The sequence below is a fragment of the Lathamus discolor genome, chromosome 20 (assembly GCF_037157495.1).
Source record: "Lathamus discolor isolate bLatDis1 chromosome 20, bLatDis1.hap1, whole genome shotgun sequence".
NCBI classification, from domain to species: domain Eukaryota; kingdom Metazoa; phylum Chordata; class Aves; order Psittaciformes; family Psittacidae; genus Lathamus; species Lathamus discolor.
The window spans coordinates 2,481,523-2,499,654 of NC_088903.1; the positions used below are offsets into that span (position 1 = coordinate 2,481,523).

The 18,132-nt window shown below is 45.5% G+C and overlaps 1 protein-coding gene across 3 annotated transcripts in view; it reads right to left on the reverse strand.

Annotated features, from left to right (window-relative positions):
* NSF (N-ethylmaleimide sensitive factor, vesicle fusing ATPase) overlaps positions 1-17,473 on the reverse strand; it is a 62,601-nt gene extending 45,128 nt beyond the window's left edge. For 2 of the 3 annotated variants that reach the window (XM_065699169.1, XM_065699170.1), the window contains exons 1-3: positions 17,366-17,473; positions 6,208-6,293; positions 23-122 (exon numbers count right to left, since the gene is read on the reverse strand). In XM_065699169.1, the coding sequence (XP_065555241.1) occupies positions 23-122; positions 6,208-6,293; positions 17,366-17,377 (198 nt within the window). In that variant the 5' untranslated portion in view covers positions 17,378-17,473. Of the gene's footprint in view, positions 1-22; positions 123-6,207; positions 6,294-16,939; positions 17,085-17,365 lie in introns of those variants that run through there. The other variant, XM_065699171.1, reaches the window with a different exon arrangement.
* Positions 17,474-18,132: the final 659 nt, after the last annotated feature.

Here is an 18,132-nt window from a genome sequence, read left to right on the forward strand (position 1 = left end):
GGCAAGTCAAACTATACAGTACCTGGGGCAAGCTGAATGCGATGCTGCCAGGAACAACCGAGGGGTGGGTTCTCAGTGTGAAAATGTATTTGTGGTTGGGAGAAGTCTTCACAACAACATGCCTAGAAGAGAGAACAGTGTTTTACTTCACTGTATTAGAAGTATATTACATGTACAACATATGGTCCTTTCCAACCCAAACTGTTCTATGGTTCTATACAGCCAGGAAGACTTTGCATGCATTGAGCTCTTTTGAGAACTCAAAAGAAACCAGCCAGCTTATTTCTGGTCCTATAAAGGAGAAAACAAAAGCTTTAGACCTATACCATGATGCAGGTCTACACAGCAGTCTTTCACAAGAGTCCACTACCTTCAATGACATGGTACTAATAACTTCTATTTATATTTCCCCACCAGTAGCCCTTACTTCAGGAACTGCCCCATAAAAATGTGAGAGAATCAAGCTGTAACCACAAAGACCAAGGCTGCTGTATCTAAAAATCAGCATTGGTTTCACATCTCAAGCACCTAACACCAAAGTATCACTATCAGATCACTCAGTAGTCTGGAATTAAACACCTATGTGTTAAATCAACAGATGTCCAGGCATAGGGGAAGAAGGCAGCCAGGAATTTCATCGTGCCTTGGCAGAGCAGTGATCGGGGGATAAACTGCCTTGGAAAGGTGAGAAATACACTCTCACAGGCCAAACTCCTCCAGAAATAACAGCAGCAAAACCATATCACAAACACTTGCATCAGTGTTGCTTTCTGGACTAATTACAAGAAAAATGGGTTTGTGGCTGCCCCATCCCTGGCAGTGTTCAAGGCCAGGCTGGACAGGGCTTGGAGCAAGCTGCTCTAGTGGAAGGTGTCCCTGCCCATGGCAGGGGTTGGAACTGGATGATCTTAAGGTCCATTCCAACTCAAACCAGTCTGTGAACCTATGAACATTTTACCCCAATACAAGCAGTACCCGTCAGCTGCGATTTCAACAGTAAACAGATGCAAAGCCTATTCAAGGATCTTCATATATTGTTTAGAAGTTTGACTGCAGAAAAAAATGGAAGGAATTTCTGTACAAAAAGTAAAATCACACAGCTGCTGAAGCTGTTCCTCCTGTTTGATAGCGACCAACGAACCTCAAACTGAGACAGCATTTGAAGACCAGGAATGCTGTTATAAAAACAGAACAATACAAACAGTCAGGAGCAGACAGAGCAGCAGCCATTGCATGTGTCTGTCTCTCACTCTCAGAATATAAGCTGTCAGGAACAAAGATACTCAAAAGCTGCTTATAGTTATCCTCAGACTATGCCCGATAGGTGTTATCGTCTGATAGGCAGACTTCTTTTTGGCATAAGAAAGCAAACCAAAAGGAAGATGGGATTTGCACGCACTGGTGGCAAGGTTGATGGTTGAATCAGGTTTCACCTCATCTTCACATCTGCCTGCACTTTGTTTACCCATAGGATATGCAAAGCCACCACCCTATGTGGTGTTCCCCTCTTATCCATAGTCAGAAACTAAAGGCCAGATGAACTATGACAACAGGCAAGGCCCACGCTCCTGGCCATCCCCCCTCGTTGGCAGTGAATACATTACATGCACATATGCTCCATACATTCCCATTTGCATATGCACAGCAAACCCAGCACCATCCAAAAGCAGATCACTGGCTACATCGTGTGTGCATAACAGCTTCAGCCACATGGTGGGAAGGAACATACGGCTCTTTGAGACTAGAGGAAATGCGTGGCCTGGGTAGCTAAAACCACTAGACAACACCAGCTTTAGCCCAAACAGGCAGGGAAGCTTGCAAACCTTGCCAGGAACTGCTAGCTCTTAATGGCGTAGCAGCATAAGAAAGCATTTTAAACACATCAGAGCAATACATACATCCTCTAGCAGGTGGACCAGTGATTCCTCACTGATTGTGGGCCTAAATCACCCGTTAGATGCCTAAAACCTGAGCTGCTGGGTTGGGCACCTTTCCTTCTTCATCTTCTCCTGTCCTAGGCATAAATCCAGAAACCTGTTACAAGCGGCATGGTGCCCTGTAAATCTTAGAGTCAGAGCAAGACCTTTACTGGTACTTCATGGTGATCAGGGAAGTACTGGGGACTTGGAGAAAGCAAGTGTCCCTCCTCTCTTCAAGGAGGATGCAAGCCTAGAAAAGTCGTGGAACTACTCCTGTAAGCTAAACATATTACAGAACAAGAAAGTGACCGGGAGTAGTCAGCACAGATTTATGAAGGAAAACCAGGCCTGACCAGTATGATAGCTTTCTAGGATGAAACGGTGAGCTTTGGGTATTGTTCACTTCAATGTCTGCAACGCTTTTTACAATCCTCACAGACAAACTGATGAAATACAACTGGGTAAGCAGGCAGTGTGCTGGTTTCAAAACCACCTGAACTACTATGCTTAGAGGGTTGTGCTCAGTGGCACCAAGCTCAGCTACAGGCATCCATAGGAGCCACAACTACTTAAACTCCCTACTAATGACCAGGAAGGTGGGACAGAGTGCAGATGACACACCTGCCGATTGTGCTTCCATGCAGAGGGACTTTGATAGGGTGGGGACATGGGCTCACACAAATCCCATTCAAGTTCAACACTGGAAAATGCAAAGTCCTCCATCTGGGGAGCAGTAATCCTGTGCACCAGTACAGGCTGTAGGACACCTGGCTGGAAAGTGGCTTTACAGACAAAGACTTGGGATCCTGGTGGACAAGTTGAACATAAGCCAGCAACACACCCTTGCAGCAAAGATGGCCAACATCATCTCTGGCTGCATTAAGAAGAGTGTTGCCACCAGGGCAGGGAGGATGATCCTTTTCCAGCTGAATGCTGCTTCAAGGACTGTTTCATTTTCAATTGAGTAGTAGATAAAACAGACAAGCTGTCCAGGAAGCCAGGACTGGAATCAGATTTTCAGCACAGAGTGTATAAGCCTGATCAACACATAGGCACCTGAAAAGCAAGGTATTACACTGCAGAGTATTGGTAAGCATGCCTGTAGGCAAAATACAAGTTGCAGCTATGCTACTGGAACACCTCACCAAGAAATAACACCTGATGACAAATAACATCCTATTAGAAGCAGCTCATCAGACAGTATAAATGACCCAGGATTAAAGCTTCTTAAGACTGGGATGGATCCTGAGCAGTGCATTGAGTTTGGCTCAAAACACAACACTGAGTTTAATGTGCATAGATTCAGCATCTCTGCAGGAAGAAACAAACTCCACCACTGTTGGCTTTCACTTCAAAAAAGAAAAATGCAAAAAAATGAGGATACTTGGTAAAAATACTGCTGGCTGGGGTAGCCACAAAGATTTGATATAAATTGATCTAACTATATTGGAGCATACTATTCACTGAAACCATTTCCAGCAAACCAGAAAGACAGCAGAGCCTGACAGCAGGCAAAGAGAAGCCAGGAAAGAAAAAAAGGAAAAGAAATAAAACAAAAATAAATCAGCTTTATGAAAAAAAAACCCTCCAGCCAAGTGAGAAAATCTTATCAAATCCTGACAGGTTCTTTTGAGAAAACTCTGCAAAAGGCACAGGAACAACCATAGCTCTTCTCCAAGCAGCAGGAGCGTTTTCCAACAGACTGTAAGCAACCTAAGTAATAAGAATGTTCAAAATAAGGCAATAGCAGGAAAAAGTGAACGCATTTTCCTATGCTGATGTTCACCAGGAAAGAGCATGGAGAGCCCAGGGAGCAGGGACATTTCAACCTCAGGAACTGCCTCTGCTTCAAGACGAACAAAAGGAACAGTGAGTCACCAGGGCCAGATATCTCCCAATAGCTTGAAGAGATGAAACTGCTGCTCCAATTCATGTGTAAAGCCTTGCCTGAAATTATTAGAACCAAACCATGGCTGTGATGTCAGTTCTTACGGAGCACTCCAGACCAGACACAGGAAACTGTTGGTAAGTTTGCTAAGCAAACCAACAATAAAATGACCCTGTGCATCCATTAGGTTTTGTATTAGTAAAGAAAGAGCACAGCTTCTGTAAGGGAGACAACCTCCATGTCTATGCAAAGATGCCAGGAAGCAGTTGAACAATATGGGCAGATATTTCTCTTGTGCATGTGCTATGTTAATTATTCAGCAAGGCTCCTCAGGGCTCTTTAGGTAACTAAACTGGCATGAAATAAAAGGGGTGGTCTTCCCATGTAAATGGCAGGAATAACAGGTAAGAATAATTAGTCACTTCTCAACATTAAAAGTACTGTCATTGAGATAACATGCCCTTGCCTTCCTTCACTGCCTGGGTGTTCTTAGCACTTGCTTCTCTCTCCAAAATACACTGGGAGTCCTCAAAAAAGTATGTCACAGGCACTTCAGATGGTGCAAGTTATCAAACACCACAGCACTACACTGATGCATTGCATCCCGTGAACTCACACGTCACAAAGCAGTGACTCACACTTGTCCAACTTCAAGGATGCAAAAAATGAAACATGAAAAGATCGACAGTGGCATCGTGGGGATAAACCACCTTGATGATCCAAGGTCAAACTCCCAGGTCTACACTGTGAGCCCCAAATGGAAGCGTTACCAAAAAACATTCTGTGCAGCCAGCCATGGTTAGGATGCTACAAACCAAATCTGCTGACTGTGTGCACCTTACTGCAGCAGATCCTAGGGATGGTCCTGCTCAGTGTATCTGCAATGCAGCAGAATGACTACATCCCTCAGTAGTAGCTGAATATCGTGATGTTTCTCTGTACTCCAGGCTTACGCTTTACAAAGCAATTTATAGCATCTGCTCCCAACCAAACATATGCTGCTTTCCTTATGAGCCCCAATTTCTAGAAACAGGCAGCTCTTTTAGGGAGAATCAGCACAGACAGAACCATGGCTAGCTTGCTCACGAGGCAAGCCTTGGGATGTTGCTTCCTGCTTGCTTCCATGAACATGAATGAGGGTTCTCTGAGCAAAAGGAATGCAAGTGGGCGATGCAGCTCTGGCAGCTCCAGGATGTTCAAAGTTGAGAAAATTAACATTTGTATAATGCATGAGGTACAATGCTCAGTGCAGGTATTCTTGTAAGCCACTCCACCTAGTGCCATCACTTAAAGAGACCAGGACATTACCTGTCCAAGCACATCACCTGTCCAAGCACATCCTTTTGCCTGTTACTGACTCTACAAGTTGTGTTTGTTTGGATCTTCTAGGGGAGGTGGTTTTGGTTTTGTTTAGCATTTTATACTCAAGTTGGGCTTGTGAATCCACGGTTAATCACTAAAAGGCTGGGAAAGCTCTACAGGGTAGCAGCACAGCAGACTGGTAGCACAAAAAAGAGTCAAGTCTTTAAGCACATCTCTCCCCCCATCCCTGCAGTTCAGAACCACTACAGTCTCCAGCCTTAGCAGAATTCATATGGGCCAGGTATTTTATGCTAAGGGCCTAATGTATCATTCAGTACCTTTTTGAACTTGTTTTCTGCATTTTGTAAGCCCTCCTGCAATTAGTTCATTCTGTCTACAATCCACATATTGAAACCTTTACGAGAGCCACTGTACAGCTGCAGGAAAGCAAGGAAACTAATTTGAATTGGCTTCTTTTAATACAAAGCGCTTCTGTGTGGGCTGAGCTGAAAAAACGAAGTGTTTTCTACTTTTCTCACAGAAGTAAAACCCAGAGTCAGCGTCTATCAGTCACCCCAAAACTGTAATTAAAGAATCCAAACTGTTGTGCCCACACTCTGGCTGCCTTCCCCTTTTGTTCTTGTGCATGAAAACTCTAAAAAACAAGAGTTTCTACTGACTGTTCAGCACTCCAACATGATGTGAAAGTGAGAGGATGCCCCTAGTAACACAATTAAATGATAAAAGTCTACTTGAAATACTTCAAATATTTTAGCTGTGTAACAGGAACAGCAGCAAAACTAAAACCAAACCAAAAAAAACACATCAAGGCCTGAAGTCCTTCATTAAAATACCGATTATAATTAGTTGAGCAGATCCAGATCCCAAGGAAGAAAAGCTTCGAGGCAAATTTACCACTTCGCTATCTTCAGTTCTGAGAAAGAGGCACATTTAAAGCTTTGGTCTCTAAAGACACAGAGGTTTTGTTAATTAACCTGCATTCACCTTCCCAAAGCTGACACTTCATTCCACCCCACCCAAAGTCTGAAAACAATTCCTTTTTGGTTCAAAGTTGAAAGAGCAACAGTGCACACTTACTGCCCGGACTGGAAGTCCTTCTCATTCACCACCACACAGTTGGTTAATGACAGTTCATCGGTGGGGCACCTTGCTGCTTGCATAGACTACGAGAAAGAGAAGAAAAAGCTGTCAAATACAATTCTGGTTTTCCTTTAATAAGCCAAGCCTCAAAACTTCTGTAAATCAACAAAACAGGTCTCACAAGTGCTGACATACTCTGAGAGCACAGCCCACTGGCAGTGACAAACTCCTCTTCAAGGTTTCTCCAAATGTTCCTATGTGTTACGGATATTTGTACCTAAAAGCTCTGCATTTTGTGCAGCTACTGTACCTTGTATTTCCTAACATACCTATGGAAAATACTTTCAAATTACCTAGAAAAAAAGAGGGTGGAATAAAGATGTTGCCTTTCTTCTTCCCTGACATTACTCAGAAAAGTGAAATTTGAGCACGTCCATTCTGGATATTCATACTTCAAACAGCACAGTACAATGGCAGCACTGAGAGTCCACAGGAAGGTGTAATTCTCTCCAGGCTGCTATCCAGCCCCAGAGAATCTCTAGAAGCCTTCCCAAAAGAAGTATAGTGACGAAAAGAGTATTTCCTACTCTATAGGAAACATCACAGATCAGTAACAAATAGGAGAAAATTCAGTTCAATAGTCAGTTCCAGCCTATCACTATTCAAATAACTACTACAAACTTTATGGGGTGTTCTTCCCCACTCTTTTTTTCCCTCCAGAAGCCCAAAGAGCAATCCTATTGCGAGAGTATCTGCTCATTTTTTCCCCTCCACTAGTACTCAGGAATCAGCCACTAAAATAACCAAACACTACCACTCTCAGCCCAAGCTACGGCATCCCCATGCTGAGGCAGCACGTAGCTTTATTGAAAGAGCATGGCAAAGGAACCTCAGCCCATCCTATACCCCGATCCCCATTTGCTTCTACAGAAATATTCCACAAAATAAGAATTTGGGGCTTAAAATGCCTCTAGAAGAGGAGAAAAGGATGGAAAAGGAAAAATGCTTCCACTGTTAGCTATAGACCGAAAGGCTGAATTTGGAGACAAACTACATTTGACCCCCAGATGTTATTTTTAGAATCAAAACACTACTTTCTTTCTCAGACACAAATCTGCAGACAATGCAACAGAAACTATTTGTCAGTGTTAACTTATTGCTAAAAGCAATTCAGAAGGGATTTTCTCTTATGACACCTTTAAATCCTAGGAACAAGAAACACACTGATCCCAACACACACAACTAGATCATTTCCCAGGAGTTAACATCCTGCTCAACCTTCCTCTGGGCCAGGACAGCAAATTCATCGCCATGTGGCCTGAATCCTGCCTGCCCTCTAGCCCAAAATCAACATTTTTATGTGGGGATAGAATTCTTCTAGAGTACTTGCTCTTTAGAAAGGGACTAATTCATTATTTTTACTGAATAACGCTCAATTGTCCTTGACATATGTGACAACAGAAATGTATTTCATTTTCAGCCTTGAAACAGATTTATCTACCTGAAACTGAAGTGTAATAAGAGACTCAAATATTCTTATAATAAAAAAATACATGTCCATCAGTGGGTTTCTGAAACCTACCTCTTCAGACTCACTATCTTTGGCCACTTCACACAAAATAAAGCATTCACTGTTTTTTCATTTCTCCTTCCATTTGCAAGGGGATCATTTTGGGCAGGGCATGCCCTGATAAAGCGCATTAGGTAGGATATTTCTAGAGAAAACTGAACACAGAGCTCCTGGATTAAACCTTTTTTATAGCACCAGTCCTCGATTGCATTTTTAATCCTTCCTGACCAAGCACTTCCTGCATGTAAACAGCAAGTGCCTGGTGAAATTGCCATTCTCCCTTGTTACTCCTGTCCCCATTTGAGAACATGCAAGCTTTGCTTTATGGAAATATATAAATATAAAGGAATGCATTTCAAATCCAGCACCAAGAGCTTCTTTTGCAAGCTCCCCAAGATGACAGAAGTGTAATAAAAACAACCATGGGTAACAGAGAAGTGAAATAACAGCATCAGCACAGACTGCACTAACCATCCCATGGCCTGGCTCATTCTCCTCCTGGGGCGCTTGGCAGAAGCCTATTTCTCCCTTGGCAATGAGCAACTGTTCAGAGCACATCCATAACCTGTGCTGAGCTCCCAGCTCTTCAGTACAGGCCCTCCCAAGGTGCCAACATTCTGCAGAACTTCGATACATTATCAATATACATAAGTGTTTTTAACAGCTCATGCAAGCAAAGGACTCAATGGACACAGGTTTTCATGAGCATCCGTTTGAGGAAATCTGGATGCAAGAGATGATCCTTAAACTAAAGCAGCAGACAGGAAGGAGGAACACCCTGTTTTGGTGAATTGCAGGTGCTTCCTCTTACCTCTCCTCACCCCAATGGTCATATCCTGCTCACAGGGATTCTTGTCTGTGGAGCAACTGAGCTGTGGCAGAAAAGACACAGGCACTGGCTGTTCCGGGGTAAGGTTTTCTGGCATAAAAGCTGCAGTCTAGAGCTGCAGCACGAGCCACCAGAGCCTAGAGGACTGTCATGTGCCACTGGTAGTACTGTCAAAGAATAATTTAAGCTCTTGCTTTTTAGGTTCCAGCTTCCCTGCACCATGTCCCTCTCTGCCATCCAGCACTCTTACCGTGTTCAATTAAGGAAGCAAATCCTTGAAAGTATTTCTGACGAACCTCCAAGTATGTTTACACAAGCTAATTTTAAGCTAACTAGTAGGTTACTGCTAGCAACTAGGCAAGGCAACAAAAAGTTCTGCTGTAACAAAGCAGACCTTGTAACTGAGAGCTAATGCCATCTGCTGCAGTTGCACTGCTGTCAGTCCTAGCTTGAAGGTGACCCACATACATCTTCACAGGTTGCAGTTATACCCAGGTCCACAACATTGGGCTTAAAGTAGCAAAAGAAGTCTTCCCTCCCTCCAGTTATTGTCCTGGTTTATGCAAGAAGACTCCAAGGACAGCACAGTTCCTGGGAGGTGACCTCACATCAGAGACAGTGCCTTTGTTCTAAAGCATCCTCAGCCAGAGGCATCCATCACTGGTCCTGTGGCATCCTCTATTAAATCCACGTCTAAGCAGAGCTCTTCTCCAATATTCCTGCTGTTTAATCAAGAGCAAAATGAGGCCACATGATGAAGTGATAAATCTCATGCAGAAAGACAAATGTGAAGGACCTCACTCTGGATTTATGACAAAGCAGTAATGTTGCCTCTAATCCTCTGCTACTGAGCAGGAGCAAATCCAGTGCCAGGAGGTTCAGTGATCATAGAACCATGGAATGGTTTGGGTTGGAAAGGACCTTAAGATCATCCAGTTCCAACCCCCTGCCATGGGCAGGGACACCTTCCACTAGAACAGGTTGCTCCAAGCCCCTGTGTCCAACCTGGCCTTGAACACTGCCAGGGATGGGGCAGACAGAGCTTCTCTGGGCACCTTGTGCCAGCCACTCAGCACCCTCACAGGGAAGAACTTCTTCCCTTAGATCTCTCCTGAACTTCCCTTGGTTTAGTTTAAACACATTACCACTGATGTATTTTACCTTTAGGCAGTAGAAGTTACTCAAAAAAAACAAACAGCTTCAAAAACCAAACAGCTTCATAACAGAAACAATCTCCATAATGTCTGATCTTTCAGGGACTTCCAGTCTTTGAGTCCAGTCTTCCTCTACAAGAACAGAAAACACAGTTCTAGCACATCAGGGAAGCTCAGCCCACAATGCAATGCCAAGTTATTTGAATATTTTTATACAAGCTTTTTATAAACCACACTTTTTCTCCTTCTGAATTTCAAAACAAGCATCCAAAGCAAAAGCAAGGCAGTGCTGGTTTAAAATATGCCTGGGAAAAAGAATGAATACTCACATTCATTCTATTCATTCTCACTATACTACATTGCTGCATGGGTGAGCACATAGTACAAAAATACGGTTAATATTTGTGAGTTGTTAAGGCTGATGATGGAGGAAGCTGAAGAAAAAAGTGTTTCCCGTTACTCATCCCACAGGATGTAAGTTGCTGGTAGATAACAGAACTGCGCTGCTACCTGTCAGTTGTTACTGAACAGAAGAGCTAAACCATTAAATGCTAAGGCAGAGATGCTCTTCATTTGAAAGAGCTGAACTCATTTCATGCACTAATCCTACCAGAGAGATTATAAAACAGCCCTAACGCTAAGGCAGGCTTGTTCTGGGCACTCTTCCTACAGGGTTTGTGTAAGACAAATATTGTCAAAGTGTTACATATTTAAGATTTTCTTTTGTGTACAAGACATAGACATACACATGCACTGATTATATGCAGAGGTACATATATATGATTTCTATCATGCAGATGTTGGCAGACAAGCATTAGGAACATGACAAGCCCAGATACTGGACATTTAAGTTTCCTCCGCAGAGCCCAATGCCAGCTGTGTAGAAACAGGGATTTCCAGTCCAAAAAGCATCCAAGCTTTGCTGTAACAGTTGCTGGGCAATGAAGAACTTGGGCAGTTTTCTTAGGAAGAAAGCTTAATCCCTGTTTACTAGGGAGCGAGCAGATGTGTGGCTGTGGCTGATTCACAGATGCTCCAAGTCAAACACTCATTCACCACTTAAAGTCTGCAAATAAAATGAAGTTGGAATACTGAAAGGAAGAATTGTGGTATTAAAGGAGACCTGAAGACAAACCGGGAACTGAGGTGATGATCTGCAGACCACACGTTATCTAGGACCATGCTCCTGATGGAAGTATTGCCCGATACAGCCTGTATCTAAAGATCCAGTGGACCAAGCAACAACAGAATCCCCGATGAACATGAAAACATCAGGAGCCTGCTGCACACAGATGACAAACAGCAGCACTAGCATGCAGAAAGATGAGCTGCAGCAGAGCTGGGTCAGCAGTAGCCCCAGAGGAGACAACAAATCAATCTCTCCTAGCATAGGAAAGCCGGAGGATTATGATGACTTTCTACACGCACACATGCGCCACGGAACAGAGTAACAGAGAGAAAAAAACAAGTCTATACTAAAGGACAGTAGAAATTGATGTAAAACCACAGGAAGGCTAACACAGCCACTGACCAGCAGTTAAGAATGGGTTTCTAACCTATAATAGCCTACAATAAAGACAAAATCCTAACTCCTTTAGAGGCAGCATTTAGTAATAGTTATGAAAGGACTGACAACATGATGCTCATACCAGGCACCAGACTCAGCAACCTAAGATGGCCTAAATGCTGTTTTTCTAAAATCAAATAAGTTACCAGTTCACTGAAGGTTTTTCTGGACATCTCAATAAATTAAGCTTCCAGAGCTTCTGCAGCTACAAGAAGAGATCAAACACCTACAATAACGTTAGGCTTGGGAAGACAGGCCTCCTTTCCAGATGCATAGTCACTCAGAGTACCCTGCAGCGCCCACTGAGCCCTGGGACAAACAGCCCTGGGTGGCTGCTCAGAATCAGCCTTTCTACCAGCTCCATTTGACCTCTAGCTTACTTTGCTGGAGCCTTTTATTCTCATCAGGAAGGAGCTGCATTCTCTCTCAATAACAAGCTCCTAAATACCAATTTTCTCCTCCTCCTGAAAGAGGAACATATTGGGAAAGCTAAAATCTCAGAGTTCACATTCAGATTTTTGTAAAAGCTTTTAAGCAAGCCGACGCCGAGACAGCCTTCACACAGAGCCCAGACAAGAAGGATGGATGAGATGCCACCCTCCTTCCCACGCCCCCCACACATGATGCTCCCACGGGGATGAATCACCTCCTTGTGCTCTTCAGCCGGCTGAGGCGGCCCCACGTGAACACACCTGCACAACAACCACACCGGCTGCCAGGGACACAGCAGCCAAAACCACCTGAAAATTCCAAGGAAGCTGTGGCTGCCCCATCCCTGGCAGCGTTCAAGGCCAGGCTGGACTCAGCTTGGAGCAAGCTGCTCTACTGGAAGGTGTCCCTGTCCATGGCAGGGGGTTGGAACTGGATGAGCTTTAAGGTCCCTTCCAACACAAACCAGTCTGGGATTTTATTATCTTAGCAACTACAGGGTACTGCTTTTGAGTGGTGACTGCTGCTTACCCTTTGGCTGTGACCCAAGTTCATAGCCAAATCAATTCAGCTCTTCCAACAGCAGCTTCCCAACTCCAACACTGTTTTACCCAGCACAGTTAGGACGACGCTCACAGCTTTGGGAATTTGGCTGTATTATTGCCAGTATTCTACAATGTTAGCAGAACCACAATTTATTTCCAAGACTGAAGGGTTTGCCTGATCCAAAAGAGAAGAAACAAGGGTGTTGAAGGAAAACTTCTACAAACTACTGGTATCATACAGCATCTATAATCTAATTAAACAGGTTGTTCTCCCCAAAGACATCATCCTCCAGACAAGTTCTTTCTAACAGGATCAAGTAAAGTGATTTCAGAAGATACATCTGTACCTGTGCTGCTGCGCCATATAACCAGGAAGCTGTTTCCTGACAGTTTAGCAAGAACATCAACTCCACCTTCCAATTAAGCATTAATGACCCAGAATATGCGTGTTTGTAATGAACACATCCAGTTTTGGAGTGTCTGTTGCCTCACATTTCTGCCATGAGCCAAGATGATCCACCATTTAATTACAGGGACTTGCTACTTGTTGTGTTTTATCTAAACCTCTTTTTAAAATGCTGAAAAGGAATGAAACATCACACAGCCATGTCCAAGGCGTTAGCCTAGGATGGAAGTCGCAGGATTTTGACACATTCGCTGTGAGAACACCTAATAGATGCAAATTTCTTCCCATTTATTTAGAAAATTACCCAATGGCAACAGGAGCAAGGTTAAAAATATCCCCTTAAACCTGAAATTTGCCTTGTGAAAGCCTGAGATGCTGCTTTCCCTGCAGATTTGCAGCTCACCCCCACCACTGCTGGGCTGCATCTGGCACCACACCTCTCCAGGACACTGACCAATGTACCAAACACTAACCAGTTATAAGCAGTTTGTGTTTAAGACACAATACCTTGCAAGTATTTCTGTATTTTCTACAGAAAAAGCATGTGACTTGACACAACTCTAGGGCATAAATTACTCCAGATTTTTTGATAGAAGGTCACTGCTTTATTGCATCCCAGGAGATCAGAGAAATGTGTTAAATCTTTTTATGCTGCAAACATCTGACCTTCCTGAACTGAGTATCTGACCTGCTTACACAGGAAACAGCAGACCAGGGCAGCAGTGGGGCAAGAGTGCCTCAAGAACTATATACTCAGCTTTGGTTTAACAAGCAGCAGTTCTTACCAGTTGGCTCAAATGCAGCATAATGGGATACTGGGTTGAAAGATTTCTGTTAACTGTAGCGACTGTGCTCCTTGCTTGATTTTTAATGCTCACAGATCTTCTCCTGGAGGTCAAAAACCCTCCTGAAGACAGCCAATCTGGAAATTTGGTCATAAAAATCTGCTCGTTGCCACAGAACTTCCCAAATTTGAGCCAGCATCCTGACAGGTTTGTGAATGACTGCACCAGGTAGAGACCACGCTCTGAAGCCCTTCCTTCCAAATAATACTGCAGTGACCAAGGATACAAGTCTGTTTGTAATGATTTCACAAGACACGTACACATTCACAGAAGTGATCTCAGGAACAGAGATTTGGATTTAGTTTTCTCCCGTTTCCCTAAAACACTGCTGAACACCTATTTCTTCATATTACATATTAGGAAGCACCAAAAAAAGATAAGTGATGCTTGAAGAGCTAAGCTGATTCACACACATTTCTTTGGTTGCCTAATGACGCCTGTGTCTATGAAGGCTGATTCCATATGTCAGCAGAATCAGACTTAACCCATAACCATAAAATCCAATCCTTATTATTCCAAGTTTGTACCAAACCATCCAACCTAAAACTATCCTGGGATTGACTGCAAGGAGTACAAGAGAGCACACATTAGTCCAGCAATGTCTTAAGCACCATGGGAACATCGCAGGGTACAGACTGCCCTCCACTACCCTTCCCACTACTGCTACACTCTCAATTTTTACAGTTGATTTCAACAGATGTCACAATACAACTTCTGCTCAAGACACAGGCTCTTCTGGAGGAAATGCAGCACAGATCCCCAAGGCAAACAACACAAGTACCTGAGTGAAACCAACCCCACACAGATGGGAATCTCTCCTGAGAAGCAAACAGGCAAGTGTTTCCTATCACTGGGCTAATGACAATACCACTTCACAAGTCCCAAACAGCAAATAAAGAAAAATCAAGGTTTTAAAACACTTGTACCATATAAAACAGCCATTATTTCTAATCACCATGAACTACTGTACAAGTTGCAGCTATTGCAAAACCCTAATTTTCCTTAAAGAAAAACACATCAGTCTCTCTGATAGGGAATCATCACCAACATCCAATATACAGCACACAAGAGTTCCTCTAAAGAAAATCAGACCTCCTGCAGCTTGCAAGAGTAAAGTTGCAGCCACACAGACCTGCTTTATTTACTACACCATTTCTCTGTGTAGGTCTCCAATCTGACACAAGCAGAGACACAGCTTGCTCTGGATCAAGAGCTTGACACTGCTGAACAAGGCAGAGAAATCACCTGGCCTTTCAACATCCCTTTGAGAACTAATTCCTAATGAGGTTCAACTCAATTAGCTACAGACAGCACCAGTTAACTTCCAGAGGGCCAGTCTTGGTCCCAGCCAAGGGACCAAGTCTTTGGACACAGCCAGACAGCTTCAGCCCATTCCTGCTTCTGGAGCAGATGCTGGCTGATGTCTGAGCAAGACCTAGTGCTCTGTATGCCTAATGATTCCCATTGCAGAGAGAGACACAGAATAAATTATTAGAGAAACAGCCATTATTTCTAATCATCATAAACTACTTTTCCTGTAAGCTTCAACCACTGTTACCCACTGTTTCTTCCTTGTGACTGAGCAAACTCAGTGTAATTAAGGGAGCAGAGGAATCCACCTGAAACAGCAGCAAGCCATTGGTGAGAGCTGCATTGTGAAGTGTCTAAATTATTTAAAATATTAGTAGAAGATTAAAGATTTTGCCTCTCTCCTACCTCAGGAAAGCCATCCATTTCTCTGTAAAAGCATACATACACAAATTCAGTCACGTGAGTCTAATAAAAGAGATTAAGCTCCAAATTGCACTGCAGGAGATTGTTTCAGACCAGAAGTAGGCACAGGAGCTTCCTCTCCCCATTCTCAGGTTCAAGCACCTTTTAAAAATGCTGACAACAGAACAGCATCTGTGTCCCACTATTAGACTCACTTGTTATACCTAGAGATATCACACACCTCCACTCTCCTACCTACTAGTCCTTGTTTATACAGACAAGGATCACAATAGCTCCAATGTCACACGGAAAGCAGATGCTGCTGCCTGCTTACCCTTGTGAGAGCCGTTGCTATCCCACATGCAAGCTGGAGGGAACAGGCAGTTCAGTTGTTAATTCACATTGACAGCATCACAAACCAAAGCTATTAAAACCCCACAGCTTTCTCCTGGGTTAACTGCAAAGAGTGAGATGAAAAGGTGTAAGGAAGAAAGCCAGACTACACATCTGAAGCAGGGACAGAAGAGAAGCTCTTCACAAGAGCCAGACCTCAAAACATGTGGGTTTTTTCTCAATTAATCAGCATTTTGGAGGTGACTCTCTAGTAGATCTGCTCATCTGTGACACCAAATTTCTCACCACTGCTCTGCACCACACCACTGCACCATCTGTCCTTGTGTCCACCAGGCAAACCATAATAGAAACAAAACCAATAAGAAAACCTATTCCCCAAGACCTCAATCACTGAACTGTTTGGCCAAGACAGGAGGTATCAGCCTGAAGCAGGCATTAATCAAATCTGTGACTTGCCCAAGCTGATAGCAGTAAAGCGTTCCTGAGCATAGTGCAAGGAGAGCAACCTTAACTGCATCTTGCAGCACTGGCAGATGGACACCTGAAAACAAAGGGGATATACAGGGCACTACAAGGAGTGATTTGACAGACAAAACTGTTCCTTCACATTTTAAGGCCTTTTTGGCCACTCGCTCATGTTATCTAAGCAATCATCAATAAGGGAGTCTTTCATTTTTTAAATAAATACGGAATAAAACCACTGCACAAGGCAATTTGGACCCACATCACAACATGGTGCTTGCACGGTGCCCACAGGGCAGAGGAGGCCCTACAAGCCTGCCCCATATCCCACAGCACCAAGGGGTCACCGAGGCCTCAAAGCATCCTTCGGGGACTTCAAAATCCTGCCGCAACCCCCATGGGGACAGGGAGCACCTCAGCTTCATGGAGGCCCCTCATGGAACCCCACAGCACCAAAGGGTCACCCCCACACACAACATCCTTAGAGGAACCTGTCACATAACCCACAGAGAGAAGGGCGACCATAGCCTCACAGCACCCCTCAGGCACCCTAAAATCCTGCCCTGCTCCCCACAGGGCCTGAGGGACACAGCAGCCTTAGGGAACCCTGAATCCTGGCAGCAAAAGATCACTAGGGCTTCACGGCACTCTTAGGGGACCCCATGATCCAGCCCCACACCCCATACAGAAAGAGGTCACCCCAGCCTCATGATGCTCCTGAGGGAGCCCTAGAAGCTCACCCCACAGCACTGAGGGGGTTACAACAGCCCCACAGCACCCCTGGGATACCCTAAAATCCTGCCCTGCGTCCCACAGAGCCACTGTAACCTCACAGAACCCTAACTCCTGACTCACCTCCGCAGGATAGCGCTCACCCTGGCCTCACAGCGCTCCTGAGGGAACCCTACAGCCCTGTCCCGGGTGCCACATCACCAAGAAGCCACCTCAAACCCCGCAGCACCCCTGATGGACCCTAGAGGGACCCGGCCCCACAGCACCCTCAGGGCTCCCCACATCACTGGGGGAGAGGGGGTCACCACAGCCTCACAGCACCCTCAGGGGACCCCACACCATTGGAGGAGTCACCACAGCCTCACAGCACCCTCAGGGGACCCCACACACCCTCCAGGGCTGAACGACCACCCCGGCACGGGAGCAGCCAGAAGCAACCGAACCACCCCGGTGCCCAGGGAGTAGCAGAAGCGGAGGAGGGGGAATAGCGGAGGGGCCAGGCAGGGCGGGACGGGAAGGATCCGTCCCTGTTCTCCCCCCTCCACTTACCCGCCCCGCCATCTTGCCGCTGCGCCCGGCCCGCAGCGCCGCCTGACAGCCGCGCCGCAGAGACGGTCCCGCCCCGCGGCCGCCAGGGGGAGGTGCAGCGCAGGCGCAGCGACGCGGCTGGGCTGGTCCCTGAGGGCCACCGATTCCATACAGCCCTCTCATTGGTCTAGCAGCCGAAAGTCAGCTAGTAGCGGTGCTGGGATTGGTCAGTTGGGCGGTGCGCAAGGAGAGGTGGGAGGAGTCGAGGTTCTTCTAATGGCGGAGGGCTCTGAGGGAGCGCGGTGCCTCCGGGGCTGGGCCCGGCTGCCGGGGGGCACCGGGGGCTATCCCCGGCCTCGGAGCGGGACGGGGCAGGCGTTAGCCCGGAGGGAAGGTGCGGGCGGAGGGGGGGGGCGTGCAGCTGAACCCTGCGCTGTGAGGGTTGAGTGGGATCAGGCTTCCAGGCAGAGCCCGGCCTGGCAGCGGCGGGGCTCGGTCAGGGCTTGGAGTGCCCATCACATCCCCGGGCAGTCCTGAACAGTGCTGCTGGAGCAGGCTTGCAGTGCTGTGTGGAGAAAAGGCTCCAGAAGGAAGTGCTTCAGTAGAGCAGCTGTTTCACATGGGGTGCTGTGGCCTGCTGCGATGGTACATCCAGTGGCTTGCCTTGTTTTCTGCTTGTTTCCGTTCAACAGCATCTGGTTTGTACCAATGGCATGGGGTTGTGCTTTGTGCTACAAATCACAGGTATGTGAGAGCCAGAAAGACACATAATGAGACCTGGCACCTGC